Source organism: Vipera berus (assembly GCF_964194415.1).
Source record: "Vipera berus genome assembly, chromosome: 1".
NCBI lineage: Eukaryota > Metazoa > Chordata > Lepidosauria > Squamata > Viperidae > Vipera > Vipera berus.
This window is the reverse complement of record NC_138202.1, coordinates 307,064,549-307,084,337: the sequence shown is the minus strand read 5'-3', so window position 1 is coordinate 307,084,337 and position 19,789 is coordinate 307,064,549. Positions and strand designations below refer to the sequence as shown.

Genomic DNA, 19,789 nt, shown 5'->3' with positions numbered 1-19,789 from the left:
GGCTTTTGACAAGCAAAGTCAATGTGGGAAAGCAGATTTGCTTAATGACCACATACTTCACTTAAAAACCGCAGTGATTTGCTTAACCATGACAAGAAAGGTCATAAAATTGGGCATGACTCACTTAACAACTGCTTTGCTTAGCAATGGAAATTCTAGTCCCAATTATTCCTAAAATAAACTCTCTGCAATACATCCAGTGAGCACAATTCATTTGATCACTTTGGTTACTAAACACAAGCCAGCAGCAGCACGTGACTCACCAAAGAAAGACAATCCTATTAAATTAAACCTATGGTTTAAGTTACCCAAATCTCCCAATTGTCAACACACCTGGAGAAGGGGTTTGTCAATTTTAATAATCAAAATTACCTTCAAGGAAAGGGTTCAAGTATGCACAGACATACTTTTGTAACCCTTACACATGTGCGGGAAGATTTCACTCTCTTATTAATCTTCCCAACTGAAGAATCCTAGAGTATTCCAACAGGACAAGACTGATCCTTGGATAATAAGCAAGGGAAACATATTCTATCCACTGATATTCAATACATATGTTCAATTAATTTAAATGGATAACATATTTGACATTGATGGTGCCTGATTTCATATCTCAGCTTTGCCATCAATTTAATGGGTGTCCTTGGAGGAGTCTCAATTTGCCTTAACACAGTTTAAGTTTAAGTTTATTGAATTTATATACCGCCCTTTTCCTGTAGGACTCAGGGCGGTTAACAAAGTATTTAAAAACATCAATACAATACAAGAGTTAAAAACAGTTAAAATAATTAAATTTGATCCCTGAGGGGGGAAAAAAAACTCTCAGCCTGGGCCGGAAAGCTCAAAGAGCCAGGTCTTCAGGTCCCGGCGGAATGACCGAAGGTCGGGGGCAGTCCTAAGCTCCACGTATCTAAAGAATTCCAACCCACTTTTGATGAAGAAATACATACTTCATAAAACTCATCTTTAAGAAAGTTACTTTGTCATTCTTTTCTGAACAAAATTCATAAATTATACACATACACATAAAACACACACACACGCACACACACTACAGACACAAAACATATTTCAACAAACCTTGTTAGCCAGCAGTTGCTGCTGTGCTTCTATTTGCTGCTGTTGTCGTGCTGCCATTTCCTGCAGCTCTGCCAGGGTCATGTCCATCCGAGGAACAATGACCTTCATTTTTAAAAAAATGATACGTAAATGATACTTTGTTGAAGCTCACACAATAAATTTGCCACTCGGTTTCAAATATAAAAGGCTGCCTTAGTATTTGGGGGTTGTTTTAAAGAAGGAATTGAATGTGGAATGATAGTTTCCTGATTAAAAAGACCATTAAGTTACTGGTAGATCTTTTATCCAATGGACACAAAATAAAATAATGAAAGAGAAACTCTCCAGAAATGGCCATGTCTACTAGCATCCAGCTATCAACTTTCTTGAGTGACTAAATACCAGAAGCCAAGAGTAAATGAACCACCCAACATGCAAATTATGGGAGAATTCAAGTGCACGATGCAAATGCAGGCTGCTTGCCAATTTGACTAGAGGCTAAAAAATAATTATTCTCTCATCCCAAATATAGCAAGTACAGTAGAAAACAAAACCAGGAAGTTTCCATGAAGAACATTTCACACAGAGATTTTATCTTCATCCCCAAAGTTTAAGGAAGCCAGATTTTTTTTAAACTTTTCTTAAAATTATTTTCCTCAACTCTCCAAATTAGAGAAAAATAATACCTCATACTGTACTTCATCTTACTATACTAGTACTTGTTTATCTAGATCAAGTATGAAGGTGCTTATAGCAACTGCCAGTCTTTACAAAGATACTGAAGACCTGTTTTTTCTTACAGACCCTGAATCTTGTCTCTGGCATAGTATGTTTTATTTTATTATGCTTAATTATCATTTTTCTTTATATTTGTAACCTTCACTTTATTTATTAAAATTTAAAGGTTGCCTGACTCTGGACGGCTTATAATTAAAAAGAGAAATATTAAAACAAAAAATCAAAAAAAAAAAAAATCCAAAGAACGAAAAATTATGGGTGGCCTAAAACATAAAAACAAAGTTTCAAAATATTTTTTGTCCTTGAATCTCCCAAACGCTGCACAGCACAATTTCCTAATTCCTAAAGGTTACGGCCCACTTGTCTGTAGAAGGAACTGATTACATAGTTCTAACTGAAAGATAAGTCTCTTTGTTGTAAGCAATTTGCCATTGCTTAGTCTGAGCAAAACTAGACTCCCTTTACAACAAAACTCCAGGGTGACAACATAGATATTGCCATGAATTTTTGGGGGGTAATAATATGGGTATTATTTGCCATTTTCTTTTCTTTCATTTTCAAAATGTCAATCTAGATTACGGTCCTAGATTGACAAGGTTGGCCAGATGTTACCACCTGTTTGATTGCCTTAAAACACTGTGAAATGTTCTGAAAATAAGACCTCTGTAAACTTACTAGAATAAATTATGTGCTTAGATTTATTTGAGAGTGCTGACTGAAAATACTTACTCCATTCTCCATTCTCCTTTCACCTGGCATTTTAATGCCATTTCTCTTTAAACTTGGATCTTGCATTCGTGGCCCACTCCCTTTATTAAGTAAAACACAGAAAACACCACTTTTAAAGAACAGAATTTGCTTAAGTATAGCTTTCCTTTTATACAACTGGAAAATTAAAGTGGTAAAAGAATCGAATTGTTTTACAATTTTAAATCAATGCTTAAATAGTAAATAAATACAAAAATAAATTCAAAATTCACATCTCTAAATCAGTGAAGAATGCCTTGTCAAGTTTGTTGAATGGCTGATTATGCAATAAATTCATTAGATTTCTCTGATACACTATATAGAGATAAATAAATAAGAAAAGTTTTTTTCATGAAAATTAAAGTACACAAACCACAGAACAAACAACCCAGCAATTATGTAAAATAAAAACAAAAGGACTGGCTTATAAAAAAATAGTGACACTTATGCCATTATAACATAACTACTTTGGGGTTGTGACAAGAATTCAAAACCAAATTCCAGGAAAAAAAACATCTCTCACTGATTCATTCATTTATTCAGTCAGTCAATTTAGAGGCCATTCAACTCAACAAGACTCTGTACAGCTCATAACATTAAAACCAAGAAAACAATAAAGCAGTGAGAATGAAGGTTATATACATCCAGAAGAAAAAACACTTAACTGAGTCACATTCTACAAGGGCTGAACACCATTCTGGTTACTTGAGAAATAAAAGAATGAACAACGAATTTAAAATGTTGACAACTATACATTTTGTTCATTTACTAATATGTTACTTCCCATCCATTATATCTTTTCTCATTTTCTTTTCTCTTTTGTGTAATCATTTATTTTACTCTTTGTTTTAAAATAAATTTATTTAAAAATAAATCACTTTATCCAAGGCCTATGAGTGTAGCCAATGCATTTTTTGAAGATCATCAGGGTGGGAGTGCATGGTTCTCTGGGGCAATACTGCTCCAAAGGGCAGGGACTGCAACAGAGAAGTTACACTTCCTAGCTCCAGATAGAAGGCACTTTTTGGTCAAAAATACCTGGAGTGTACTCATTCCGCTCAATCTTTTAGGATAGGATAGTCTCCATCATTTTAGCTCTTACCAGTTTCTCGAGTAGGAGGTCGTTCATGGCGAAGAAAAAAACGAACCTCATTTCTTTGGACTCCATAGCGCTGCAGAAGATCCAACATACGCTCATTATTAGCTACAGGGCGTTCTGAAAAATAGAAAGCAATTTTGACATATTTTCCCAATTGCGCTTTCCATGCTAAGCATGTGTTTCCTGTTTCATCAACACGTGTTCAGTCACCATGAATTATTTATCTGATTTATCAAAATGCATTTTGACAAATAATCAGTGGTGGGATTCAAATATGTGAACAACCGGTTCTCTGTGTGGATACCGTTTCCGGAAGTAACAAAAAATTAGCTACCGGTTCTGCCGAAGTGGTGTGAACTGGCTGAATCCCATTGCAAATAATATTTTTATGTTTAAATGTTGTAGCTTCATCCTGCAAATACAGATACCAGAAGGATGTCCCTCAAAAAACAGTAAAAAAAATATGGGGAACAAACCTGGGCCATACACAAATTGAGTTCTACAGAAAGTTCTATAAAACCAAATTGTTTTTCTAAAGCCAAAGAAATAGGAAACATGGAGACATCTAACAGCCATGACATATTTCTCTAATACAAACATTAACAGCATTATTAGGAAAATCCAACATTTTATGAGTAATCTGCAAATGAAAAGAGACACTCTATTTCAGCCTGTCAAAGGCACAACAGAAGTCTTTCTATTACTGAAACCAAAGCAAGATATATCCCAATTGGAAAGACTAATGTAACTTTATAAACACATCTATGGGGATCTACTGTCTTCTTTTAATACTTTCATCTGTCCCCATTAACTTTTGTAAAATTCCAAAAAATGTCCCAAAAGCTATAGTACTGCCTCATCAAATAATATTTTCTGAATTTATTTATTTAGCATAGGGCATCTACAGAGGTCATGCAATCACTGATGTGTGTGTGTGTGTATACACAATATAAGAAATAAAATATTAAATTAAGATAAAACCATAATAAAATCACCATAATATAGAGCCACAGAATTGAAATGTAATACTGTAGAGATGTTATAATTCAATATCTGAGGAAGTTAACCATCTAAGTCAGGGGTGTCAAACTGCCAGCCCACAGACCAGATGCGTCATCTAGAAGCCACATCCACCCCATTGCCGGCAATGGCAAAACAGTCCTATATGTCTCGTGACGTCACGTGACATCACGAGTTTGACGAGTGCTCCTGGTAGTGTGGGTGTGACAAGATCATCCCAGCTGCCTTGAAAATTTCCTGAGGAGACATTCTTGAACTATGTGTGTTATAGTTTGTTCCAGAGCGCCACAGTCACATTGTGGGCTCTCGACCATTCCACACTTAAAGAGCTTTGCCTTTCTGACATGGCGTGTTCTGATTCTATTCAGGTGTTTCCATATTTGTCAAGGCAACTGCATTCCTGGAATGTTAATTTTACTAGATATTTATTTAGACATTGTAACTGGAAAGAAAAATGGCTACTGTAAATCTTGAGACATAGTGTTATGTCTATAGCTCAAACAGGAATATATATTTTCAATTGGGAGTTATAGTTCTTTGGTAAAGTGAGGGTTTAGCTTATCAGACATTAAATTTTAATATACTGCAGTAAAATTAACTGAAGTTAAAGAATGCCTACATTCTAAGATTCATTCTACTTAACAGTCTTGGTCACAATCATAGCCTTCTACTATCAAGAACTACTGGCTTAACATGACTACAAATGACAATCAAGATACAAGGTCAGGCTTATTAAAGAACTGAAGGCTCTGCTGCTGATACTACTAATTTAAAGTTTCATAACACCTAAGCCTGCTCCTATCAATTATTGTACAATGAAATTGTTGTTTTGACAAGACAAACTAATCTGTTCTTCTGTGACAAGTTGAATAATTCAGCACACCAGCACAACACAATAATACAATATGCTCAAATAGTCTTCATTCATTACCACACTGCAACATAGTTATTAAGCCAGATATTTTACTTATGAGTTATTTTTAAAGATTTGCAACAGATACAAACAATACGAAGTACTTCATATAAGAAGATACATAGGTAGTCCTCGAACTATAACAATTGAGCCCAGAACTGTTATTGTAAATTGTTGCTGTCATTAAGTGAGGTGCCCCTGTGATCACCTCGCTTAACAACCACAATCCCAGCTCCTCTGTTAAGGTTGTTAAGCAAAGCACAGGGTGCCTTAAAGGGCGGGCTCAGGCCCATGCCTGCAATGCAACACATCCCCAGCTCACCTGTGGCCTGCTCTGCCCCACTCCCTGAGGCACCCCTTGCACAGCTTCCCACCCCACTGGGTCTTGGGTCTCGTCCCCACCATGTCATGCCTTGCTCTGCTTACCTCTTTCAAAGATTACTTTCCAAAAGAGCACCCAGCCAATGCAACATGTGATCTTCCACAGAGGCCACCTCATGCCATTCTGGAGGTGGGTGCCTTTCATGTGATCTCGCAGAAGGGCACCCTTTTCCAAATCGCATGTTTCTGGGGTGTCACTGAGTTTTTAATAGTCCTTGAAATATTTGTTCTCCATGAATTTGTCCAATCAATTTTTAAAGCTACCCAAATTAGTGGCCATCATTACATTTTACAGTTATTTCTGATCCCTAGTCCCAGCGTTTTGAAAGGTGGTGGTGGTGGAGGGAAATATCCCCGTCCACTTTTTCCATGTCATAGATGGTTGAAACCTACCTTCCACCAGCTGGCTCTCTTTTTAAACTAGAAACTCCCAAATAATCTAATCTTTTCTCATCAAATACATGCTAAAGATCATTCTGGTTGTTCTCTTGTGCAACTTTTCCAGATCTATTATAGCTTTTTCAAATCTGTGACCAAAACTGTACTTAGTATTCTAGATGTGGAATTACAGATTTGCATAAAGTACAAATGTTTACAATGTTCAGATTTACTTTGAATCTTTCCCCCTCCTTTATAAACCTATCCACTGAGTACAGAAAACCTAAGCCCATCGGTGCGTACAGTATATGAAGTTAGAGGAGTAGGCTTTTTTTTGTCCAAATAGGTATTACTCTGCATATATAAATTGAATTTTATTTTTAATTTGGTTTAGCATTCATCTAGATTAAAGGTGAGCTTTTCATGCTCGCATTTGCATCGCAGCACCCTAATAACCTTTATTGGACATGAGCTTTATGGGTAGAGAAGGAAGCTTGTTTCATAGTTATGGAGTGCTCTTCTTAGGAAGGTTGATGCATTTTACATCCGTTTTACTATCTTAGAGTTATTAGGCAAAAAAACCTACCTATTCTGGCATTTTAAGACATGTAGCATTTATTTATTTCTAGAAAAGAAAAGTTCCCCGATATTATAGAACTTGAGGGTGATGTGCTATGTGTACAGTAGTTTCTCTAGCTCTGTTTGTGAATAAGGATAAATGCTGCCAATGGGAAACAGAAAACAGTAGAGTGCTTAATATTTGTATTAAAGATGCATAGAAAACCTTATCTGGAGAAGAATCTAGAACTGCCAGCTAAAATAGGATTTCAACTCAGATTGCTAATGGAGCCAGACTCCCTTAATATCGAAACAGATTATTCACAATTTAGAAAGCACTTTTTCTAAAAGTGTCACAAATATTGAATAGTTTATGATCCTTTACATGATCCTGTAATTAACTATATTTAATTAAACTTGATTTCATAATACAGACAATTCTATACATGGCCATGCAAGTAAGTAAAAGGATCGTGATATACATACCTGATCCACACCATACTTCAGCCAGATGACATTCAGTCTCACCAGGCTCTTTGCATAAATCTACTACATCTTTGCAAGTAGTTTCTGAAGTCACTGGTACTTCTGTGAAGTGTTGTTCATTGTTAGTGAGGTACACTGTAAGAAACATCTGGAAGAGAATAGTTATGTTCTATCAGTAACATTCATGACCTAAATTACAGGTTCTAATGTTTTGCTCATATATAAAATATTTCCCATTAAATATATATCTTGCTGCACGTTGATGATGTTGGAAAAACCATCAGTCACCTCATTTTACTAAATATTAATTCCTCTACCAAAGGTTTAGGAAAAAAATACAAATGTTAGGTAAATGCAGCCACTTGATTTCACTCCTCTTACTGCATTTTCAAGTCAGAGTACAAAACACAAATTCTGCATAGTAGTTTAAATTTAAATACATGTTTTAGACTTTGAAATGTATATAAGGTATCCTTGTGGGATGCTGACCAAGAATTTCAGAAGTTCTGCAATATATAAGGAATATGGATACTGGTTCTAGCCTACAAAAATTCAGATGACCATTAGAACATCAGAAAAGTGTTTGTATGCAATATATGTCTCTTCTATCACCTTGTGTTCATTCAGTTTGATGCTGCCTATACCCAATAGCCCTGATCTACAGAGTACCTGGTTAGGGAAGACTACTCTAAGTAACAGATGCATTCACAGTTTATTCCATTAGAATTAATTAATTCAAAAAAGAGTGAGTTAAAATGTTTCTTTTTAAACAAGCTACTATATTCTTGGTATCTAGACCTAAGAGTCTTTTAAATAATTATGTTGAGTTCTCCTTCAGAGTAGCTTGTTAAACTATGGGGCATATTAAGTGAGTATCTATCCATCTTATAATCATCTTCCTATAAACCTATCAGCATATCATGGGTTAGCTATAGAATTATGGATTTTTACAGCTGCATCTCTATATATGGCAATAATAATCCAACTGTTTATTAACTTATGCCAAGTCTTATATCTTCTACTTTATTAGATTTGGAACTGATCAATAATATTTAGGGTCTAGATGAACAGTAAATTTTTATATTTGAAAACAGCTAATGAATAAAAACTACAGCTTATTTTGATATTTTAAAAAGTTAAGACCAATTCTAGTCACAATGCTTAACTATTGACTTCAATATCAGAGGTAGCACACATCAATTGTTGGGAACACAAGGCAGAGATGCTGTATTCATGTTCTGCTTGTAAGGTTCTCTTAAGTATAAGCTTCAACATTATGAAACCACCATTTTATTAGGTTTGATCATATTTAGTTTGGCATTTATCTTCCTTACTTGAATCCACATTATTAAAAATGCTTGCCCTCACATTGCCTAAATACGGTAACTGCCTGTCCATGTGCTAATTACATCACTGCTGAATACAGACCTCAGTAAAGAGGAGCCTCTAGGACTGGATTAAAGAGTATAATAGGAAAAACAGGTGGCCATAAGAAAGTACAATTAAAATGGGAGACATCCACGTTAAGGGTATGCATGTGAACTAAAAAGGTAACTTCTTTCAAATTGTGGTCAACTCTTGCTGACCTCACAGACATGCCCATGTGATTTTCCTGCCAGCAGTAAAATTAGTTTGCAAGCACTTTCTTCTGGGATTTTTTTTTTCAGTTTCGTGGTTTACATTACAACCTTGATATTTGTTGGAGGTCTCACTACTTCTATCTACTAACCAGGCCAACCCTGCTGAAGTTTCCAAATCAAGAAAAAAAATCAGTCAAGTGTTAACATATGTTGAGACTAAATGTGCTATTCAATGCAAATATTGTATTGCCAGTTTCCCTGATGTGTTGTTTTGGTAGATTACTGCATTGTCCTATAGAAATGAATGTCCTTCTAAATTCTTAAATTGAAACTCTTTAATTGCAAGTTCTTCAATTTTGTGTAATTTTTGTCTAAAACTTATTTAAAATATTTCCTAATCTCAGCACAACCATAACTTTTATCTAATGTCAAATAATTACAAAGTAAGTTCTTCCTGCTTAATAAAAGTCCTGAAGAAAGGTCTTTTTAAAACCTGAAAAGAATGGATTGTAATGTATTTCAAGAGGAAGTTGATTCTGAATATTAGGATCTAGATCAGACATGTCAAACACAAGGCCCGGGGGCCGGATCCGGCCCGCGAAGTGGTTTCATGCGGCCCGCGAAGCCATCCTGGAAACAAGGAGGGAACGGCCCCCTCTGCCTTGGCCCTGGCCCAGAGACCCTCCTCTTGCCAGAGACCCCCAGATCTCTCCCACTCCTGCCCAGGCCCCCATAGGCACCCTTGATGCCAACGATGTAGACCTGGCCACGCCCACCCAGTAGGCCATACACACTTTAGCCACGCCCACCCAGTAGGCCACACCCACCCAGGCCATGCCCACCCGGCCCCTTGAGGGCAACCGCAGTGCTGATGCGGCCCTCAATAAAATTGAGTTTGACACCCCTGATCTAGATGGAAGAAAATTCTGAAATGTGAGTTGGTTCAGTACTTCAAGGACCACTGCCTGATGGGCCACTGGCATCAGAAAGTGAATCTATAGTCTGTGAGCAGTCTATTTCTAGGCACTGTTCCTGGTTAATGCCTTCATTTACTGAGACCCTCCAAGAAAAAAATACTAGAAATCATTCCTGAAGCACCAGCAGAGAAAGATGAAAGCAAATTCTACCAACATGTTATGTGGCCTTGTTGGCGCCTACACCATGACCATGAAGGAAGCTAAATGAAATTATTGATTTTCCCTCTTTATCTTGATGGACCAGTCATCCAGGGGTCCTCTTAATTTTCTTTTAGGGGGAAGCCATAAGAGTGATCTTCTGCACAGTTACATGAGCAATTTATATAGCACTTTGCCAACATCATTTAGATTTGCCAGTCTTGACTCTGAATGAACATTCTGTAGTGATAACCAGAGGAATATCTTATCCTGTGATTTGGGATTTTTCTGGCCTACACACTCTGAGGAAGTGGACAGGCTGCTCGTTAGACCATCCTCTGTCGCATGTATGTTCAACCCCTGCCCATCCTGGTTGTTGTTGGAAATGGTGGAGGTATGACCATGTGGATCCATGTCAATATCTTATGTAAAGTACAGCTTCCTGCTGTCTTAAAGGATGCCACATGCATCCCTTGCTGAAGAGACCATCTCTTAGGCTTGTTGCCTTGGATAACTTTTGCCTGTTCTCCAACCTCTCATTTTTGGAAATGGAAAGCATGAGAAGGACAATCAAAATAGATCCACTTGACTCCTCTGTTCGATATAAGATGGGGCAGAGACAAAATCTGTCAACTCTCAAGATTGTATTATTATACTCTAGAACAATAAAGCACTATTCCTAGATCTTTGTATTGTGTTTCCTCACCAGGTTTCACCAGGTTATATTATTATAATAATTACAATTTCAATTACATATAATTATAATAATTTAAATAATTATCATTTCAACTCATATGCTGCCCGACTTGAAGGACTGACATAGTTATACTGTTCCTAATATGTGGAATAGATCACAGCACTGTGTGTCATCACAAATAGCATATATAGATAAGCCCCAGGCTGAATTATAAGAAATTATGCCACAAGAAGAATGGAAACTGCACCTGCCAATATCAAGATGTCTCTCCATATAGGCATGCCCAGCCCATAAGCTATGATGGCTTATGATTGCAATCATTACCCACACCAGGGAATATGTTATTTGGAGCTTCCCAACAAAATTTATGACAACTGTAATCCATAACCTATCAAATGAAAATATTGGTCACCCAGAGGGAAACCACCCACTATGCTCCTACTGTGGTCTCTATATTAATAACTGGTCATTTCTCTTCCTTTCAGCAGTGGATTTAATAGCTTGTGTATTGTTATAGCAAGATATGTAAAAACAGTAAATATTGCACAAAATAATATGTTCTACATTACCACCAACATTTTGTAGCTGTTCTTCTTTATAGGATAACTAACAAGTGAGAAGCTACAAAAAGTTTCATTTATATTTTTTAACAAAAACAAAAAAATATTTTAAGTTAAATTGGGGAAAGCAATACAAGATCAATAAGTATGTTATTATACAGGATTATACAGTTATACATAAAACAGTCAAACTGTTCACAAAACAAGAAACCATTTAAATATTTCTCAATATTGTTCAACTTACCTAATCCTGGAAAATACAGATATAACATCTTACAGGAACCGCAAAGAACTTAATACTACAGATATTTTTGTCAGAAATATTTCTTTGTAAAATGTTTTTCTATATCTTTTAGTACTACTTGTTAAATTATTTTTGCAATGTTTGTAATTTGCTTAAAGATCAAATACTAAAACTAACCTACCAAAAAGAAAATGCATCTTCACATTCTGTAATGTTGCACAGCTCTTTATTTCCCTGCATTAAAGTAAACCTTAAGAGAAAGACAAACTTAGTATTCTGTCAACATCTGATGGTCAACATACATTTTTGTTTGCTCAGTTACTACAAACAGTTGATGTTGATTTGGCATTCAGCCACGATTGTAAGAAAGGAAACAGTGATGCAAATTAGGTGGAGCACCAGAGGAAATTCAGTATAATTGTTTAAATTATTCTGCTATTGAGTAAGATGAGGGATTTTTCCCCCCTTTATTCATTCCTTAAGTAAGCATAAAGCCCTTAACTCTTACCCTCTGCCATTCACAGTAATCTCCATGACCTACATAATTTACATACAAATTGTAATTAAAGTTTTCTGCTGTTCAAGAACAGAAGGAATATTTTTGATATTCCACAGACAATTAAGATTTATCAACATTCTGATTGTCGTTATTTTATAACATAATCCTGTCTATGTCATCTATAAAGACGTATTACTACATCAATAGAGTTCATTTCACAGTACACATTTAGAATTGCACTTAAGATGCTCATGTTGAGCCTTGCTTCTAGAAAATAAAAAAGTGTTAATTTATCAAAGCACAAATTATATTTATATTATCTTCCAAGCAATCTCCATTCAAAGTGAGATGACAAAACATTAACATTTATCACACTTCACAATCACAGCTTTCAGGACAAAACAAAATTATCCTCAGATAACTTAAGGAATTGATGTCAGATGTTAAAGCTTGTTTTTAAAAAAGGTTGAAGAACAAGGGTCTTTATATTCTAGATCAGAGGTCTCCAATCTTTCTGGGCTTGAGGACTGGAGGGAAGGAGAGCAGCTTCAAAATTGGTGTGCACGTGTGCTCGCGCATGGGGCCACGCACACTGGCTTGGCACTAGCAGCCCCATTTATGCATGCGGCAAGCGCTGGCGTTGTGTACATGCATGAATGGCCACGTACCTCCCACGGCAGCTAGTAGCCCATTCACATATGCGCAAACGGGCCGCACAAACTGCCCAGGCTAGCGGTGCATGCACAAACGGGCTGCAGACACCCGCCCCGTGCTAGCATTCCTGTTCGTGCCTGTGCGCATGTGCAAACAGGGCCACAGGCGCTAGTACGAGTGGGGGGAATGCACGCCCACCAGCCAGCCATTTCCGCAGCCCGCTGGCCAAGAGCCCACGGCCCAGTCCCAGACCATAGGTTGGGGACCCCTCTTCTAGATAAATGAAAAAGCTGATGCCAAAAATAAGTCAATATGTACTTTACTGATTATAGAAAAATGTTCAATTGTGCCAATAATATAGGGCTATGTAATAACTTTAGTAAAATGAGAATGCCAGAATTTCACTGTCCTCATGCAAAATGTAGAGAGAAATCAGGAAGCCATGGCCCCACAGAATATGATAAAACAGGGAGGATCCAGGTCAGCAAAGTGAGGCAAGGCTATACCTTCTCATTTATTCAAAATATATGCAGAATATAGATATTGAGGAAAGCTGGACTGGGAAAAGATGAGCATAGCTTTAAAACTAGAAGAAGAAACACAATAATCTGCATTGTTCTGGGAACACTACTCTGATTTAGCTGAAAATGAAAATGATTTTTAAGTATGAGTAATAAAAGTCAAGGAGCACAATGGGGGGGGGGAAAGCACAAGACTACAATTTAATATAAAGAATGGCAACAGGTATAGTAACCAAGTCTAGAACTGACAATGAAAACACTGAAGTGGTAACTAATTTTTGTCTTTCAGGACAATCAACAATAAAGAAGTCAAGAAATACTCTACAGATCCACACTTGGTAGAGGAACAATGAAGTCCTGGACACATATTGAGATACATACAAAGGTCAGAATTGTGCAAGCAATGATTTTCACTGAGATAATCTATGGAACTGAAAGCTGGACTTTAAAGGACAGGAAGAATACTGGCACTTTTAAACTTTGCTGCCAGAGATGACTCTTGAGAATACCATGAAGAGACAAGAAAAAAAAATGAACACAGAACAAACTGATCCAGATTTCTCACTTGACGCACAAATTCAAACTACCATATTTTATACACATTATGCAAAGAACCCAGTCCCTTGAGAAGTCCCTAACGGTGGAAAAGGTAGAAGAAAATAAAAGGGGACACTTGGCAAGAAAGCAGATGAACTTAATTACAGCTGCAGTGACAGCGCCACTGGGAGACCTCAAGGGCCATAGTGGTAACTGAACAACTTGAAGAAAGTCTATCTATATAGTTACAGCAATAGCATTTAGAGTTACACACTGCCCCATAGTGCTTTACGGCAGGGGTCCCCAACCTTGGTCACTTTATGATTTGTGGACTTCAACTCCCAGAATTCCTCAGTCAGCATGGCTGGCTGAGGAATTCTGGGAGTTGAAGTCGACAAGTCATAAAGTGACCAAGGTTGAGGACCCCTGCTTTACAGCATTCCCTGGGTGGTTTTTTTTTACCATTTTCAGAAGAATGGAAGGCTGAATCAACTTTGAGCTCTATCAGGATTGAACTCCAGGTTGGGGGCAAAGTTGGCCTGCAATACTGCACCTACCCATTGCGCCACAAGGGTTTTCTATATAGTCATTAAGGGTTAACACTAACTTGATGGCACATAATTAATCAGCCAAAGACTAAGACAAACGTGATTTTAGAAAGTGAGCAACCTTTAGCATTAAGCAAGAGTACTGCTTTATATGAATAGGATTTGCTATTGCTACTCTCCTCCACCAACTATGCCTCAAATTCATCCAGTTGAGTGGGGTGGGAGGGGAAAAATAAATTCCACTGACAACAAAAGCACTGAATAAAACTAAGAGTCACTGTGATCAAATGTGAAGGCGATTAATAATTATTATTAACAGTAAATTATTACTCTGCTCTTGATTAATTATAAATAATTTATTAACGTGTCTCATGCTCCAGATCAAAGTTTGGAACAGCATTAATAGCACCTCTTCGAAGGTTCTTAAAACACATAATTTACAAGTACAGCCTTACACAACAATTACAGGTTTTAAAACCGAAAAATTGTCATAGAGATGCCATGTCACATTTTCTGGTATAATCATATTGCCTTCTTCAGAAGTTCCATGTAAGGTAATTGAATTTCTTTTGCAGGAAATCTTAATGAGTGGCATGAAAATGGTGTAAGTTTACCATCCCCGGAAAGAGCAATTCTAAATCTCAACCCAAATGGCAATATAAATTACATTACTGTCCTGCTCACTATAGCCACTGACCATAACCACAAATTTTAAACCACCTCTATATATTGTTTGCAGAAAATCATAAATCAACTTGGCCTTCATCTAGCCTAATATTGACTTAATGATCTATTTGAAACATCCAGAATTTCATCTTTCAATGAAAAAGGAGAAAGCAAATGTATGACATCTTAGAACAGATGTGCATATAACCTCCCTCAAAAGACTCAACAGTAGACCTCTAAATAGCATATGTTGAGCACATACACTGGAACTTGATTCTGCCACATAAATGCCATAGAGTGAAATACTCATCTTTAGATCTATTTTTGGGAGAGGAAAAAAAGTAAGTAAGGGCAAGGTCCTGGGAAGCAATCTAATGCCGGAGAGCTTCCAATCCAGTCTTTCATTTCAAGAGGCATCCAATACTCCATCTTATAGAAGGGTCATATTTACCTTCTGAAAAATGCAATCTATACCTCTGAGTACTGATTAATACACAAGATTAAACAAGAACAATGTACTTTCAATAAAAACATGGATAATAAGATATTTTTGACTGGTAAATATATTGCAATTTAATTCTTTAAACAGTTGTCCGATTATTTAAATAATAAAACTATAGTTCAGATGACTAGCTTCATATCTGAAATGTGGTTAAAAACACAGTCAGCATTTTTTTAAAAAATCAATACTGCTTTCAAACAGAATGTCAAATAAGCAAAATTTTGCAATAAATATAAATTTCTGAAGAGTCATCAATATGGTGAAGGAGACAAAAGTCACTCTACAATACTGGGGGGGGGGGGATAATGCCCAAATGTTAAAAATGGTTTGTCAGTCAATCAAAATTATATTTTGATTACCAACAAGCTTTCTACTACAATTTTCCTTTATAGAGGTTCCACATTCCATTGCACTGCCCCTCTGAAAGCAGGACATGGTCGCTTTCGGGGCAAATCAGTGGCTTAAGTCCAGTAAAGCTATATTCATAGAGGGCCTAATGCATGCTATTAAGAGACGCTCAATTGTTTGATATACTATATTCAATCCTATAACAAGAAAAAACGGGGTTGGTTCAAATGTTATTATTCCAGCAGGTATTATAAAATCTCCCAAGTGGAGATTCTCGCTATAGAAACCGCTATTTGCTAATATCCTAAGTGAGTCGGTCAATGCTAGCACAGGTAATCCTTGCTTAATGACCGTTCATTCAGCGATTGTTCAAAGTTACAGTAACACTGAATAAATTTTAGTTATGCCTGGTCCTTAAAATTAAGGCTGTTGCAGCGCCTCCACGGCCACATGATCAAAATGAGGGCACTTAGCAGCCCACTTGCACTTAGCATCACAGGGGTACTTCAACTCCCCACACTGCTTATCTCTCCCCCATCTATTGCCCTTTTAGCTGCCTTGCACTCCACTGTTCCTGCTGCCCTTCCAGAGCCTCACAAGCAGGGCAAGCAGAGCCCATATTCTGCAGAGACAACAGAATGCAGAGCTGCCAAAAGAACAGCGATGGGAGGAGGTGTGGAGGGTGTGGAGGAGCATAAGAGGAGGTAGTCCCTTACTTTCACTGGGGTTTGGATTTAGGAGACACCAAACCAGGAATAGCTTGGATCGGAATGGGTCCTCCCCATAACAACCAGTAGGATTCAGTTAATGACAGCAATAGGGAGTGTTGTTAAGCAAGGCAGTCACATGATGTCAGTTTTATTATCTTCAATTTATTAGTCAGACCACTAAAAGAAGGAGTACTACTTCACTTGGACATTATAGTAAATTTATCCTTCTTTCCCAGTAAAGGAAAAAATGTCAGTTTTTAAAAAAACAACAATAAGACCAATACTATTTTATCTTTCATCCTGCAGTGTCAAAGCAAGGGAGAATGGAGTTAACTAAGGATAGGAAAGCACACAGAGTGTGTGTGTGTGACATGTGTAAGTATGTATGCATGTATATATATACAGAGAGAGAGAGAGAGAGAGAGAGAGAGAGAGAGAGAGAGAGAAATATGAACTGTTTTTCTTACTATTTCAAGAAAAGAGAATTTCCACATCTCTTGATGCATCTAATGACGTGTTGCGATGTATCGCAACTTTTTTGCCATTGCCGGCAATGAGGTTTCGCTCTGACACATCCGGCCCATGGGCTGGCAGTTTGAAACCCCTGCCATAACTCATAATTTTTAAATAAGTTCTACAAGATGGCTGGTGTCCATTTATTATGATTGATTAAAATTCTTTTGTTGTTGTTGTTGTTGTTGTTAGCTGCGAAGTCGTGTCCGACCCATCGCGACCCTATGGACAACATTCCTCCAGGCCTTCCTGTCCTCTACCATCTTCTGGAGTCCATTTAAGCTCACGCCTACTGCTTCAGTGACTCCATCCAGCCACCTCATTCTCTGTCGTCCCCTTCTTCTATTGCCCTCGATCTTTCCCAGCATTAGGCTCTTCTCCAGTGAGTCCTTCCTTCTCATTAGGTGGCCAAAGTATTTGAGTTTTAGCTTCAGGATCTGGCCTTCTAAAGAGCAGTCAGGATTGATCTCCTCTAGGACTGACCGGTTTGATCGCCTTGCAGTCCAAGGGACTCGCAGGAGTCTTCTCCAGCACCATAGTTCAAAGGCCTCAATTCTTTGGCGCTCAGCCTTTCTTATGGTCCAGCTTTCACAGCCATACATTGCAACTGGGAAGACCATAGCCTTGACTATACGCACTTTTGTTGACAGGGTGATGTCTCTGCTTTTTAGTGTGCTGTCTAGATTTGCCATGGCTTTCCTCCCAAGGAGCAAGCGTCTTTTAATTTCTTGGCTACAGTCCCCATCTGCAGTGATCTTGGAGCCCAGGAAAATAAAATCTGTCACTACCTCCATTTCTTCCCCATCTATTTGCCAGGAATTGAGAGGGCCAGATGCCATGATCTTGGTTTTCTTAATGTTAAGTTTCAACCCAAGTTTTGCACTCTCCTTCTTCACCTGCAACAAGAGGCTCTTTAGTTCTTCTTCACTTTCTGCCATTAGAGTGGTATCATCTGCGTATCTTAGGTTGTTGATATTTCTTCCGGCAATCTTAATTCCAACTTTTGATTCATCTAGCCCTGCCTTTCTCATGATGTGCTCTGCATATAAGTTAAATAGGCAGGGCGACAGTATACAGCCTTGCCGGACTCCTTTCCCAATTTTGAACCAATCAGTGGTTCCGTGTCCAGTTCTCACTGTTGCTTCTTGACCCGCATATAGGTTTCTCAAGAGACAAATAATATGGTCTGGTACTCCCATCTCTTTAAGAACTTGCCACAGTTTGTTATGATCCACACAATCAAAGGCTTTAGCATAGTCAATGAAGCAGAAGTAGATGTTTTTCTGGAACTCCCTAGCTTTCTCCATGATCCAGCGTATGTTGGCAATTTGATCTCTTTACAGGTTAGCATAAACCAGTTAAATTCTGAAGCTTTTGCAATGTATTTTTTAAGCAGTAGTAATAAATCTAATCATCATCTTGTTTTTACAAATTATGCTTAGAAAACTCAATTTATGAAAATTTCATGTCAGGGAAATGAGGTAAAATGATCATTAACATAATATTTTAATACTGCTTTATTTATAGATCAGAATGAAAAGAATAGCATCTCCATTTAAAGATGGGGATACTATAGTACTGCGAAAACTGTAAAAGATTGCCAATTCTACAGGTTAAATGTCAAAAGATCAAAGATTTCTAAAATGAAAATTATGGCAAGGGAAGGTTGTAGAGTTATAAAATTATAACTTGTATATATAAAGTAGCAAATAGTAAGTACAATGTGTACTTCTTGCAATTAAATTCTGTAGATTATGGGCATATAGAAAATAGTGCATTAAGACTGGTGAATTTGCTCTTAAATTATGGCAGCTACAAGCAACTTAAATGGCTTCTGGAAATTAGACCACCAAAAAAAGGTATACCTAACAATAATAGCTATAGGGAATGTTCATGTTCAAGATCAATGACTAAATGCACAGACTGTAATAAGTTATTCTTGATAAAGTCAATAAGCATTAGCAAAGCATGCCTTAGTATAAATTATGAGCTTGATTTAAAACTTTTTTGTTGGAGTAATAGTGCTTTAGATATATAGCATTAGAAATGTGCTTTTCCATGTTCAAGGAGATATAATCTTGTGATTATACCTATCCTAGGATGCCCAGTACTGTACATTCAAGATTCCTGTTGGTTCAGGCCTAACTCAATTTAGTCCACCATCCTGCAAATCCATGGCAATCATTTTCCAATATTACTATTCTAAATATTTTCAGCTTTCTTACCTACCAAACAGGTTTTTCAAAACTGGAAGCCACAGTTTAAGATACACAGTTTTATTCATTTCTTAATATTAATGGAAGCATTCTTTTATGGGAAACGAAAAAAACTAACCGCTCTCAAGCCTGTTAAGTATAAATGCAGGAATAATTCTTACATTCAACACCTGTATTCAACAAATTAAAAAACATGAAAACTCAAAATTTCAACCTGTTAAAGCTGTCTCAAAGTAACAATAAAAGTAACACTTAAGGTCTGCACCTATGCTGCAAAAAAGAACAGTGATCTAAATTTAGATGCTATTTACTAAGTTACCAGCCTTGCAAATTTAAAGCTGTTTAAGACAACACTGCAATATGCATCTACTTATACACTAAAGTATATTCAAGATATCACAATGATATGGAGTAGCTCCTAATTAACATTTATTTCTTTAAAGTTTTTTTCAGAATTGCTTTTCTGTTCACAGATGCTCGACAATAAATGGATAAAAAAA

At 37.0% G+C, this 19,789-nt stretch overlaps 1 protein-coding gene across 3 annotated transcripts in view; it reads right to left on the bottom strand.

Moving 5' to 3' along the window:
• Nucleotides 1-19,789, bottom strand: part of TP53BP2 (tumor protein p53 binding protein 2) — a 52,863-nt gene that overhangs the window by 21,760 nt on the left and 11,314 nt on the right. For 2 of the 3 annotated variants that reach the window (XR_014024491.1, XM_081312699.1), the window contains exons 2-5: nucleotides 7,380-7,527; nucleotides 3,647-3,760; nucleotides 2,527-2,606; nucleotides 1,081-1,182 (exon numbers count right to left, since the gene is read on the bottom strand). Coding sequence is in view for 2 of the 3 variants with exons in the window: in XM_081312699.1 (XP_081168825.1) it covers nucleotides 1,081-1,182; nucleotides 2,527-2,606; nucleotides 3,647-3,760; nucleotides 7,380-7,527 (444 nt within the window). In the remaining variant the exon portion in view is untranslated. Of the gene's footprint in view, nucleotides 1-1,080; nucleotides 1,183-2,526; nucleotides 2,607-3,646; nucleotides 3,761-7,379; nucleotides 7,528-11,756; nucleotides 11,826-19,789 lie in introns of all 3 variants that reach the window. The other variant, XM_081312700.1, reaches the window with a different exon arrangement.